At 49.3% G+C, this 13,429-nt stretch overlaps 1 protein-coding gene across 3 annotated transcripts; it reads right to left on the bottom strand.

Moving 5' to 3' along the window:
- Window positions 1-304: 304 nt before the first annotated feature.
- KMO (kynurenine 3-monooxygenase) lies at window positions 305-13,149 on the bottom strand. Of its 3 annotated transcripts, none has more exons than XM_072041139.1 (15): window positions 12,988-13,149; window positions 11,051-11,120; window positions 8,271-8,368; window positions 7,475-7,564; window positions 6,866-6,914; window positions 5,436-5,523; window positions 4,620-4,785; window positions 4,081-4,152; window positions 3,439-3,560; window positions 2,153-2,300; window positions 1,617-1,674; window positions 1,439-1,521; window positions 1,034-1,135; window positions 882-941; window positions 305-515 (listed from the first exon to the last, which is right to left on the bottom strand). In XM_072041139.1, the coding sequence occupies exons 3-15, from the start codon at window positions 8,280-8,282 to the stop codon at window positions 342-344; spliced, it is 1,224 nt and encodes a 407-aa protein (XP_071897240.1). In that variant the 5' UTR covers window positions 8,283-8,368; window positions 11,051-11,120; window positions 12,988-13,149; the 3' UTR covers window positions 305-341. The 3 variants fall into 3 exon arrangements, with proteins under 3 accessions (XP_071897240.1, XP_005016935.2, XP_071897241.1); XM_005016878.6 differs by lacking the exon at window positions 12,988-13,149 and adding an exon at window positions 12,706-12,868; XM_072041140.1 differs by lacking the exons at window positions 11,051-11,120; window positions 12,988-13,149 and adding an exon at window positions 9,043-9,862.
- Window positions 13,150-13,429: the final 280 nt, after the last annotated feature.

Raw genomic sequence — 13,429 nt, 5'->3', positions numbered from 1 at the left:
CACCCTGACCCATTCAAGTGTCTGGCTGGCTAGGAGGGTGTGTGCTCCCCACATTACTGCACACAAAACCCATGCCCAGCCCGTGACATGCAGCACTGCTCAAGAGGCAATGCTACTGAGATTAGGCAGAGAGACATGAGCCCTTGCAAAGGCTCTGTAGGTTCTCTGTAACCCAGTGAGTTCCTCTGACCTGGGGAGAGGAAGAGGGACCATTGCTTCCCTTGGGGAGCAGCAGACAGAAGGGCTGCAGGAGTTGCCAGGCTACATCCCAAGAAAAACAAAATACATCAAACTGAAACAGACACCTGTGCCATTGCTTTTATTACATCTGGGACCTCCCCTTACATTTGAGCCACTTGGGTGCTGAAGGGAAATTTTCCAATACTCCTGATGTAACGGCACCAGCCCCACAAGCTCTTTACGCAGATGTCTGAGTTCCATGCCAGTCTTTTTATGAGCAGGTAGGTGCCGCCTAGTCCTGCTGCCCCCATGATGAAGAGCCCTCGATTAATTATCTGCAAGTACAAAGAGAAATCCTGAGCGACCAGTGAAGCCCCTTGGCCAAACAGCCCAGATGCCTGGTGCCAGCCAAAAGAGCAGCCCTCACCCAGCACGTGCCAGGAGGATGTCAGCTGAAAAGGATTATCCGGGCTGAAGGAGCAGCTCCAGGCAGGGAGCTGCCAGCAAGGGAAACACAGTACCCTGCATGTGCATGGCCCCCTTGGCTCTCCCCTGTGCCACCCTCCTGCAGGTGGGCTGTTGCAACACCTTCACCCACCTGGCAATATCCCACCACCAAAGCTCTCTCCCCTGCAGCTGGGCAGTGCCGGTATGCAGGATGTGGGGCTCACAGCAAGGGGAGGATGGCCACAAACTCTTACCTTTTTCTGCCATTTCCAATGCTGAAGTGCCTTGTGGTAGCGAATTCTGCTGAAGGTCACCTGGGGGATTGCATGGTCAGGTCACCACCTCTGAGCCAGGTGGAAGCAGCTCACAGTGAGCTAGGATCGTGGGGAGCAAGTTTTGGCCTTACCATTGTGTAGAGCGGGATGATGGTAGAAGGCATGAGGGCATGGAGGAAGTTGTCTACCCGCTTTCGGAAAATGAACCATGTTGAATTGACGTGCTCTCGCATCTGCAACAGAGCGATCACCACCTGGATGTCTTGGCAGAGCCCCATGCTCCTTGATAGCTCTTCCCTAAGCTCTCGCTGCCTGTCTCAGGCAGGTACCATGGGGAGCAGAGCCTGCCCGGCCTGAGCATTGCCAGCACAGAGCAAGCAAACAGACAAATTCAGATGCCCCCTGACAGGGCCCCAAGGCAGCACTGCGAGAGCTGCCATCTCCCTGTCCACTTGTGGGTTCCTCACTGGGTAACGAGGCAGGACACCGCTGCAGGGATGGTCCCCAGGACCACAGCCCGTGTGCTGTTCGCTTACCTCTATGTAGTTGTACATGGCTAGGTCTGAGATTGCATGGTCATCTGGCACCCTCAGCCTAGAGAACTCAGGGAGGCAGGCACCTGGGAAAAGAAAGCAGCTGCTCACAGGCAGCTCCCCAGCAGGGCCTGCAGCTCCTTTCAGCTCCACAGAGCTTCCCTTCAGCCATCTCACTCACCAAGGTCATTGTGGAACTGGTCCATCAATTCATCAAAGACCAGACAATCCTCAAAGCCCTGGGAGGAAGATGGGAAGGTAAATAGGCAGCAGGAGTCACACATTCACAAGAAATGCCCTCATATATCCTTAACTAATGTAGCTGTTGTCAAGCACAGCGTCACAGCTGTGTGACCACAGCTTCAGAGCAGGAGGCTTCCTGACAGGGATTTTGCAGAGCAATGGTAGTAGGTGGCCTTCCTAAGCATCCTGGGTCTCCTACTGGGCCACCCATCCCCACCCGCTCCCAAGTAGTCCTCTGCCTCGTGGAAAGGTGGCACCACTGTCCTGTCCCTTATCTGCTCTCCAGAATGCAGCCAGGTCCAATCAAGCAGACAGGTATCTGGAAGGAGTTCAACACCTGCCCATGCAGAGGACATCAAACTGTGGAATGGGTCAGCCCATGAGTTCTGTGGAGCTACATTCTAAAAATGGGCATTTCTGGGTGAAAAGAGTGGGGACCTGACTGACACAGTCCAGGGCAAGCTGTGAACTTACTGCATTCATGCCTTGTCCGTAGAAGGGCACAACAGCATGAGCAGCATCTCCCATCAGCACACACCGGGAAGCAAGGTGGTAGGAGGAACACTTCACAGATATCATGGCCTGGGCTGGCAGCAAAAAGTAATCGTGCTTCAGCTCTCGCCTTCAGGCAAAACAACAGATACTTCACTTGGTGGGACTGCAAGAGACAGCAAGAGCAAACCATGCCACGTCCAAGCTTAGGAAGCTAAGGCCACAGGCACTGTCTGCCTTGGTATGCAAAAATCACACCTGTTCACTGTTATATTTGTGCTGGAAAAAAAAAAAAAAGTGGAAGACCTATTTCATGAACTTCCCACTACACATTAAGCAAGCGTGATGTATGTACATTGAATAACATGATTTCACAAAGGCAGATAGCTTTGCTTCCCATAGCTGTGGCACAATATATTCAGACCACTCTTGCTCGGGATCCTACTGACACCAGTCAGTATGTGTGCTGGAAAGGCTAGTTCTGGTCCACACCACCACCAGGACCCTCAGGGGTAGGGAGATGCTTCAACTCCATGCTGCTGCCCTGGTGCCATTTGCCCAGCAGTGAGAGCCAGCCAGGGTTCCACTGCACAGGGAACATCATGCTGCTGGGAACTGCCTGCTCTTGTCTCAGACCTGACTCTCGTTCTAGCTAGAGCTAAGTGCCAAACTTTGCATAGTCAGCACAGTTTGTTTGTTTGTTTTTCCAAGCATGATATCTGCCAGTCTAGCTTTTCTCAGTCTGTTAGCCGAGTTACACAGATGCTGAGATTTTAGATATTTCAACAGTGGGACTAGCTTCACACTGCTGTTTTCTGTGCACAAACCTCACCTTAGCTCTAGTCAAGCCACTTCACTCACCCAACCCTAGTATAAAAAACCCCACAGGTTATTATCTGCTAATCCATCTCCTAAGTTCGAGAACTTCAACAGCAATACAGAAGCAGTAGGAGGTGACCCACTTTTCACTTCCCACAGTGACAGGGCCTGGACTGTACCTCCAAGGTACAGAACAGTGCTCAGTTGTGACTTAGAGACTACTGCAGGATGGGACTGTGTCTTGCTGCTGAGTCTGTTACTCCACTGAAGAAGCAATGAGCACCCAAGACTCTCTGTTCCCCCTCTCCTACAGACCATGAAGAGACACTCAAGCAGTGTTCACATGATGCTGGCCCACCAGCTTCAGAAGAGTCCCTGTCACAGGGAGCACATCCCCTGGTGTGGTGGTACTGTGCTGAGGAGCAACAAGGGGCAATGGGGACACTTACTCTCCGATGAGGGGGATAGAGTCTGGGAAGTAGGTCTGGAAAAAATCCAGTACTTGCTCGCCGGTTGTTAGCTTCTCGAATTCCTCAAAGGGCATGAAGAGCGTGCAGGTGAAGGACTTGTCCTGCCAGCAGGGGAGGAAGTTTGTAAAGAAGCCCAGAGGCCACAAAAAGAACCTGAAGTATGGGCCTGCAGCTGAGTGCCCGGCCTGCTGGTCACCCAGCTGTTGCAGTGGCCAGTCTACCCAGTGGGGACCCGCACCTAGTCACTCCATGTCCCATGGTTGTTTACATGTCCTGGGCGTTGCAGGGGTGAAAGGGGTGGCAGACAAGGGCAGTGCAGGATTTGCTAAAGCAGGCCTGGCAGGCTGCATTTGTACTCCAATATCTGGTGGATATCATCCAGCTGCAGATAGAGGCAGCTGAGGTACCTGCTCAGCTCTGCGGGACAAAGCTAGCTCTGGGGGTACTGCCCTGCACCCCCCAGGTGGGAGAAACTCCCGGTTCAGGCTGGAGGTACCTCCAGGCACCTCTCCAAGCAGGCATCAGCCCCCCCAGCCCACGCCACGTGTCTGCCACCACAGCCAGTTCCTTCCCACAAGCTCCATTCCCATGCCCCAAAGGAGCGTGCCTATGGGTTATCACCATGTTGGGCAGTGCAATCATCATGAAGGTGTTTCTCGGCCAGATGTGGAGGTAGTTTGGTTCCATGGCAAACTGAAAGAGAAGTAAAATCACCTCATATCCCTGATCTGCTGGGTCTTCTCCAGACTAGCCTCAAGTTCCCTCCACACCAGTACACCAGTTCCTGTCCCTTGTACCTCAGGAAGAAACAATGACCTCAGGGCCCCTTTCCACTTCCTATAGGGTCTAGTGAGGCACAGAGCAAGAACAAGTGCAGGGCAAACCAGGGAGAGATCGGCTAGTTTGTGCCCGCTGTTGTCCACACAGGCACATTTGCATATCCCCAAGAACTCCCTGAGTTGGCCCCACCAATGAAACAGAAACTCCAAAAACAGCAAGAGATGCCTGCCTTCCCCTAGAAAAGCTTTAAGCCCTTGGGAAGCTGACAGAGCCCCAAGTGAGAAGTGAGTTCCTCTAACACTGCTGTAACAGAACCACTATGAGGGAAGTGGGTGCCACACCTGGAGGGGCCGCAGCAACCCTGGGACAGGCACACTTACATCTCCATCCCTCGGGGGGATGGTCAGCTCCATGTAGCCGTGAGGAATGTACTCGTGACTGTAGTTGAAGCGCGTTTGCCTCATGAACTGCTTCCTGACAGTCGAGAAGGCTCCATCGCATCCCACAATGAGGTCATAGGTGACTTCCAAGGGCGGCTGGTCAGACCTGGAGGCAGGAGAGTCCCTTGGAACAACCCCACCATAAACCCCAGGCCAGCTCATCATCCCAGGGCACAGAAAACCTGCCTTTTGCAATTTGCTGCAAAAATGCCTGGGTCACCTGCAGCATTATTAAACTTCCAGGATACGGGGAGAATGTCTTTCACTGAAAGCATCAGATTAAGTAGTTATTCTGCAGACTGCCTAATGTGTAATTCTGCCAGATATGTCCAAGTACACAGCAGGCACTGTTGGTATAACGCTGCTGTTGCATAGACCCTCCATCCCCAGATAAACGGGATGACACGACCAAAACTTAACACAACTGTGAAACAAGGTCATTACCTGCCCTTTCTGGTGAGCAATCTGACCCTGAAAGCCAACACTACCGAGACTGGCACATTTACTTCTTGCACAGGTCAGCAAGTGTGTGTCTCACCTGTTACCAGCCTGCTGGAGGAGGTACTTCAGCTTTTTCAGTCTCTCTGTGAACTCTGCTTTGATATCTCTGCTTTCCAAAGCTGATACCAAGTTTTGTCCACTCAGGAGTAACACAGAAGTTTTGAACAGAAATTGCTCAATTGTTTGAGGTTTTATGAATTATTAAGCAGAAATAACCAAACACAGCACTTTATCCCAGGCTTGCACGGGACTTACCTGTTTATGGTTAACGTCCCCAACTTTGCATTGCACTCCATGAGCTTGTGTCCAAAGTACAGTCTAGTGTTGGAGTACTTCTCAGCAGCTGTGAAAAGACAACTACAAGTAGAGGCTTGTACTGACCCCAGAAATATTTCCAAGGGATCCCTAACTTACAGGGATTTTTTGTTGTTACTGCAAGTCAGACTGTTGTGCTGAGCAGTGTCAGCCAGGTGGGGCACACCAGGATGTGTTTAGTTAACTCTGGTGAAAACTATTTAAAAAGGGCAAGGAAACCTAAAAAGATTTCTTTCTTCCCTGCAGGGACATGGGTATTCACCTGTCTCCACCATCATTATGTTGTATTTCAGGACAGGACACAGTGTCTGCAGCCAACAGGAAGTTCAGGGCAATGTCACCGTCCCTAGGGGTGTTTAAGGAAAGGTTGGACGTGGTGCTTTGGGACATGGTTTAGTGGGTGACATTGGTAGTAGGAGGATAGTTAGACCAGATGACCTTGAAGGACTTTTCCAACTTTAATGATTCTATGATTCAACCTGGACAGCACATATTACATACTTGGCTGCAGTTTCTATTTGGCTAATACTATTGTGGGCTGCAGAAAATGACACAAGATGTAGGAGATACCTCCTGTTCTGGCTGGCAAAGCCCCAGTCAAGAGCAAACATGGGGAGAGCTGCTCCTCGTTGGTTTCTGCACCTGCAGAAAGGCCTCAGGGGGACTTGTCTGAATATACTTTTGCTGCAGAGGAGCAGCAGAGAACCAGCACAGGAGGAGAAAGGGAAGACAATGCAGAAGCACCAGCCTCAGCAATGTAGCCAGCACAGCTCTGTGACAAGCATACAGCCGCAAAGACAGGACTTTGTACATTTTTGTAAACAGAGAGGACTGTATCCAAGATAGCAAACTGCAGACTGCTCCTGCAAACAAAAACTCTCCATGTCTTGGCTAACCACAATGGATAAAACATTGTTCTTTCTCAATTCCTCAAGTCAATTCCTCAAGTGAGTCTGAATTCTGCAAATTGCTCAGCTGGCACTTCCCACACTCAGCAGATGATGTGTTGTTCCTACCCATCTGAACCCTCTGTGGAGAGGGTAATTAACTACAGAGCAAACAACCTCACCAGACCTTCACCTCTGTAACGTGCAACGCAGCTCCTGCCTTGTGTTTGTGCTCATTTCTTACCTACAGCTTGCTCTTCCATGGATGCTAGAAGATGGTGTTGAGCACCTGAGTGTACAGTGCAGGCAGAGGATTTCAAGTGCTACTGTTGAATTTTTCTTAGTAATGCAGGTGGATTGCATATGTGCAAGAAAAGCCTGGGGCTCAAAGGCACTCAGCTGCAGTCTCCCGTTCATCAGGCAAACCTTAAATTTTTGGTGACTAGGGTATATAAGTGTTTGCAAATGGACCTGGAAACTTACCTGTTAACAGCTCTCTGTTTAAGTTTGCTCTGTCCACAGAGAGAATGTACTGCAAAACAAATAAACAGAGAGTTCAGAAAACATTTCTGAAGGCCATTTTTCACAGAAAGATTACGCATGCCACCTCCTCAAAATCTCCTAGTAATGACCCTGCTGAAACTGGGGTGCTTCCTTCATACAATCCCATCCCCACTCACAGCATTAAGACCATAAGCCCAGGCTGGGCAGACATTTCAGGCAGGAAACCAAAATGAGACTGACCCAGGCACACTGCAATGAATGTACTAAAGATGAGCTGTGCAGAGAAGCAAGGGAATCAAAACTTGCATGTTGTGTTTGCCAGAAAATGGAAGATCTTTACAGAATGATTAGGATGCATCAATGGCTACATCAGAATAAGTATGGTAAGTCTAATGATGCATAAAATCAATGCTGTGTATTTTTGCAGGATGGGGAGAGAGGAAATCCTGAGATGAGGGTAACCTAATTTCTTCCAGAATGCTGTTGTCTCTATTTTGGCAGGTGCACCTCACTCCCTTCCCACCACCCATCACAGAGACCCCTTGTGCTCTGTGAAGCACCCCCAAAGTGAGAGCATGAGACAAGTACCTGGTTCTTCTTGCCATATGGAATGGAGTATTTCTTCCCAGATGGCGTGTGTATTCTCCGTGCATGCATGGGGATGCCTTTGGACACAATCTGAAATAGAAGGGAGGAGAACCCAGTTTTCCCACCAAAGCTGAGCCATCAAGGGGCAGGACACAACCCACCTAGTGCCATCCCCCAAACACCACACTCCAGGCAGAATGGAGCAACCTCTGCTCATATGGTTTCTGCAGCCAGACAAATTGCTGGGGAAAAAATTGCAAAGTAAATGCAGCATGCAGATGTTACATGGCAGTGGGCAGTCCAGGACAGTGCTGGGTCCTGATCACAGAAGACAGCATGCAGGGGGACCAAGAGTCAGTCCAAAGCTTGCTGAGGAAGCTAGAGAGAAGACCAGGCCTAAAGGTCAAGATCTGGGGGAAAAATACCGATTTTGGCATGTCAGAGGGGAAACTAGCCCCTTCATCACATCCTTCTGTCACTCTTTTGGGAGGCCACTTGCTTCTGCCCCTTCCAGGAGGGAGGAGAGGTGGGCACTGGCAGGAGTTGCCTGAGTGGTGGCCACCCAGCAAAGCTCTCTCTGCCACGAACAGAGCCCAGCTGCCTGGGGCTGGGCATCCCCAGCAGTGGCAGCAGTGCTGAGACATGGCAGGGAGCCAGGCTGGAGGCATGCTGCAGGGGGGCTTGGCCTCAGCCTCCCTGAAAGCAGAGCTGCCCCTGCAGTGGCACCCGTCCATCACCAGCTGAAGCCAACATCTCGACCCCAAAGACCCTGCACCTATAGAAGCAGTGAGGGTACCTGCTCTTCCATCCCCACGGCCTGGAGGGCCTGGCGTCCTCTGTGGGACAGGGCCAAGTTAATGCTTCTGCCACGGGCAAAGCTGGACGTCCGAATATCTGCACAGAGAGAGCAGTTGGTTACACAGACACCTCCTGCATGGCTGCACCACCCGAAATCCCTGCAGCAGCAGCAGGTGGATGGTGGGGAGTCTCCCATCTTCCCACAGCCCTCCACTGAGACCAGCTCTGCAGCATCCTGCTGAGAAACCTGGTCCTGAGATGCCCCTTCCTCGTATGGGATGCTGTTTCACATGCCATCCATGCAGCAAAGTGGGCAGGTCATGGTCAGTTGCTGGAAAAGCATCTGAGCCACTGGAGGGGGGAATGGGCAGCTGAGTGTCCCTTCCTCTGTGCTTTGTCTGGTCTCAGAGAAGCTGCTGCAGCTGAGTGCAACAAAGGAGCCACAGGGTCCTGACACCTCTTTGTAGCACCAAAGGACATGTTATCAAAAAGAGACGCTTCCCACCTCAGCAGAGGGAGCTGAGCAATTAATGTCTGGCAGCTTCTCATCCTTTGCTGGGTGTCACTGATGCTTTTCAGGACATTGGCAAGTCATGCTCTCAGATTTCCCTGGCTGTCCAGACAGTGTGTGTCACAGGGCCTTGTCCCAATCCCGAGACAGATGCCATCTTAGCAAGAGCCACAGGCCCAAAGATTGGGCAGAGGGGTAGAATTCATCCTCCCTGGAAGGCAGGTGAGAACACCCATCCCCCTGGCAGCAGCCAACTTATGGTGCTTCGGCAGCAGCAGAAGTGGATGGACATGTAGCGTTGCTTCCAGCGCCTCAGTCACTTCAGGAGTGGTGAGCGTTATCCGCACAGTAACAGCTGAATGCAGCTTGCTTCAGTTAAATTAACCACAGGCCTTTTTAACCCAAGAAACTTCTAGCACATACAACATCCGGCAAAGAGTTTAACAGTTCAACAGCTGTGAAGAACCATTTCCTTTTGTTCTGAACTTGAAACCTGCTGCCTTCACATGAGGCTGGCTGCTGCTCCTGACAGAGTGAGCTGCAAACAGCTGCTCATGACACAGGCCTTCACCATGCCCTGCTGTAGGTGTGCTACTTCTGGTCTTAGGAGTCTTGGCTGGGCTGGTCCTCCCTGATGAGAAAGCTGCTCCCCACACCACCCATCCTAAGACCTTCTTGTCTGTAACTGCTTCCTGCTGCAGGGGCTCAGAGCTGTGCATGGTGCTCAGGATGGGTGCCTGGGAGTTCTGGCCTGCTCCAACAACTTCCCAAGCAAGATGCTATCAGAGACCACATTTCACACAGAGCTTCTCTTACTCTCACTGCACATTTCAGTTTAGTTTCACCCTCCGTAAGTGTCATTCTCATCTTCCATTTTGCTGCAGAGGTACTGAAGGCAGATGATTTCTCTTCCTTTCAACAAGCACCTGGGCACTGGGCTGTGCCAGAGCTACAGCCAGTTCAGGCAGGAATGAGAGCAGCTCTCTGCCACAAGCTGCACAGTCATGTCACCTTCTGATGGCTCCCTCAGAAGTCAGTGCCACTGCACACCAAGCTTGTCTGGGACACTTCAGAGCGTGCCCACACACACTACTGCAGCAGTGCCATGCTGCTGATCATCCCTCCAGCACCTGTAGTACCAGGTACCCTCCAGTACCTCCATTCCTGTTTGCCAAGTCCTACTTCTGCTACAGCTGGAGCTCAGAGTAGGGGCATGTGCAGCTCACTTTTTTTCCCATGACTAAAAGTCTTCATAACCTTCAGCTTGCCCCATACATCACTCCTCAGCTCACAGTCACAAGCAGAAATGAGGAGAATGAGGAAATAACCTGACAAGAACCATGCTTTTCTGACAGCTTAAGAACTCACTTCTGCAAACACCCATGGCTAACACGTAGTGCTTGCTGTAGCATGCTGTGCCAGAGATGTGCCCACTCATTCTGTGCATCATTTGGAGCCTTTCCAATGTGGTACCCAAGTTTCTGAGCACAAGCCGTGATGTTCCAGCTCCTTTGACAGCATAATGTAACTAGTAAATACAAACACTACTGCATTTTGACAGAGGCACACAGCTCTGCAGTAGTCATGCTTCTGTGTGCCAGGGAAGATTACTCTGAGAAATGGAAATACTCCACTGAGGGCCTCTTGTGAACTGTCACACTTATCAAAGTGTTTGTTCCTCCCTAATAGTTTCTGAACTTGTAGCTTTCTTCTAGTGCTTCCAGACTTTGCTACTAGCCTTTCTTGAAGGCAGGGACGACCCCCTTGCTGAACATGGATTCACTACGCTTAGTGACAGGAGACCCTCCTCACCACTATTTATGGCATTTAGGAGTCAAGTCAGTGCTTTTAGCCCTAAGAGCAATGCTGCAGTATTAACAATAGCAATTGTTCTCAAAGTTCTAACATCTAGTTCAATGGCACTGTGCTATATTTCTTAATGCAGAAACTAATTTTTGAAAAATAAGGATTTGATTCAGTATTTAAACCAAGGCCATAAAAAAGGGCAATTATTAATATTAACTAATATCTGAAGGGCTGGTTCTCTCCACACAAGGCAGTGTATTTCAAATAAATGCTTCCCCCAACCACCACAGAAGCTAAAGGAAAGAGTGAAAAGGACATCCACAAAGTAACACTTTCAAATTCTGCTTTCTCTCTGGAGCTTCAGTGAGGTCATGCAGTTCCTCTTTTGCTTCTTAAAGAGCTATTACAAGTAAAGGGACACAAATACATTATTAAAGCAGTAATGTTCAGGCTGCACTTACCTTCTCTGGCTTCATAAACATCAACATGGAAACCTCGTCTAGCAAAGAAACAGGCATTTAATGCACCCACCTACAAGAGAAGGATCAGGAATGATGGATGAAGTGTTTCACTATTAGCTATATCACAGATCACTATTGAACTGCATCTCCTTCACAAGGGAAAACAGCAGTCAGAGGGTGCAGTCGAGCAGAGATGAAGAGACCCTTTGATCAAGAACCATAGAGGACTTCTTCCTAGAGAGAAGGACTCTGACACCCCTGATGGGCCTGCAGAGCCTCGAAGATCATCATTACAAAAGTTAGCCATCACGGCTCGTTACATAAAGTAATATCCAGTTCGGGACTTGCTTACTTGTCAGTAATTGTGCAGGGCTAACTCATTCAGCCAGAAACAACAGGAGCTGGTGCAGGCAAGCTCCCTTCTCCTCTCTGAGCTATATATAGACACTAAAGGACGTGGTGTAGTGATGGGACTCAGTGATTTGGGCTGATGGATGGACTTGATCTTGAAGGTCTTTTCCAACTTAAACGAGTCTATGAGTCTATATTTGTATTTCTTGGAAAAATGTTAGACCTCTGCAAAAGCAAGATATTACCTTAAAAAGGACAGAACTTTTCATTTAAATGGATGCCTTTTTCTTCTTTAACTTCCATCATTAATCACTATCAGAACGAACAGAACTACAGACTCTTCCCCCTCTTTTTCCAGCAACATAGGGACCAAGAAGCTAATGGCCAAAAAGTCAAACTGGAACTTCAGGTGCTGTAAAGCTCCATGCTGTCTTTTAAAGTCAGACAACTCTGCAGCTAGCAGTGGAAGAAAAATGGTCCCAAACAAAAATGGGAAGGGGAAGGCATTTTCTGTTAGCTTAGCATTTACCCAGTCTCAGTCCTTGCGAAACATTTCACATTAGGGACTTGGTTAAAGCCAGGAACAGCCAATGCAATGGAAGATCTGGCAGCTGACTCTGCTTTAGGTGCCCTGAAAGGACCAAAGTGCAACTTGTTCATTCCCCATCCCCCTGCGACTTATTCTACCGTGTGGGAAAGAAAAGAGAAGTACCTGTCCTGGGATACGTACAATACCCAAACAAGGGCTGTATTAAGTGTACCTCTAAGTCTCTGCAATATCTCAGCAGCAAAACTTTCCCTCAAAGATCCCTTCTCTTAGTAAAAAGTCCTAGTTGCACAAACAATCCTTGCTGCCTCCTGCAGTAAGACCTCAGCCAGCTCCCTGACAATACCCTGCTCTCTGGCAGAAAAAAATAATTTCAAGAAAAATAGGATTAAAAGGAGTATTGAGATTTGAACTCAAGAGAGACGATATTATTCCCTTAATTTGCAAAACAAATCAGTTAATGAACTATGTTTCAAACAAGCGAACATCATACAAAGGTGAAAGATAATATAAGCAAGAGATTTGGCAATATTTTTCCTTGCCCATGCCAACCTGCCTGGTTACATTTGCTGTGTGTGCAGAGCAGCTCACTTGTGCTGGAGCTCTCTTTCCAGAGACCTTCACATTCAAGCTCAGCTAGGAGCTTGGAGCTCACCTTCATGTTCAAGCCGAGTAGCCACCCACTCCCCAGCAATGCTTGCATAGCCCCAGCTCCCTGGGGAGCACAGACAAAGAGCAGACAAGTTGTATTTCCTACCAGACCACCTCCAACAATGGCAACTCTTTTCCCATGTGTGTTGCTGGACTCCATTGCTGTGACAGCCTTTTGACAGCGAGCTCTGAGCACTGCTGTCCCTGGGGAGGCTGGTGTCTCCTCCGACCCTGCTGCCTGCTCCCTACTCCCCAGAGGGCGGAGAATGGAGAGGATGTGGGTGGCAGCGTCATGCCTGGGTTCATTCCCTAGTTAACGTTAAAGCTCAACTCCCACCTCAGGCTGCCAGCACACCACACTGAGCCTTAGGCAGAGATGCTTACCTACCTTGGTGTGAATGTGGTGTTCTTCAATGCAGCTTCTTTTGAAAATGGCAAAGCAGTTCTGCAACCTTCAAGCACATGATGAAATGTTGCCTCCCTGCACGTGGAATAAGAGGAAAACTTGCATGGACCTGGCTCTTGGTTGCATTGTGCTGCTCGTCCTTGGAATGACTCTGCTGAGACAGTACTGCACACAGGAAGCTTTTAAGAGGGAGGAGTTAATTCATCTGTTTTAGTACTGGGATGTTCAGGAATAAATAGTAGCATTCTGCTTGCCCTAACCAGGGGACATACGTGTTTTGTTATTCAACCATAAACACATATTCTCTGACCGTCATGAAATTCAATTTTCTACTGTTCCATTAATGTTTATCCTAGACACAAAAACTAAAGGATAGTGAAAACACATACATTAACATTCAGTAGCTAACATTTATTGCAAAGTG

The sequence above is a fragment of the Anas platyrhynchos genome, chromosome 7, assembly GCF_047663525.1.
Source record: "Anas platyrhynchos isolate ZD024472 breed Pekin duck chromosome 7, IASCAAS_PekinDuck_T2T, whole genome shotgun sequence".
NCBI classification, from domain to species: domain Eukaryota; kingdom Metazoa; phylum Chordata; class Aves; order Anseriformes; family Anatidae; genus Anas; species Anas platyrhynchos.
The sequence above is the reverse complement of the archived record's forward strand: the minus strand, read 5'-3'. Positions and strand labels throughout refer to the sequence as shown.

Bases quoted from the DNA above. Each gene is read 5' to 3' on its own strand.
- KMO (XM_005016878.6), bottom strand. From the start codon at position 12,759: ATGGAGTCCAGCAACACACATGGGAAAAGAGTTGCCATTGTTGGAGGT. The intron at 6,915-7,474 runs GTACTTGTCTCA...TTTGTTTTGCAG, and splicing joins CATATGGCAAGAAGAACCAG to TACATTCTCTCTGTGGACAG. The intron at 1,136-1,438 runs GTAAGCGAACAG...GCTCTGTTGCAG, and splicing joins CCATGTACAACTACATAGAG to ATGCGAGAGCACGTCAATTC.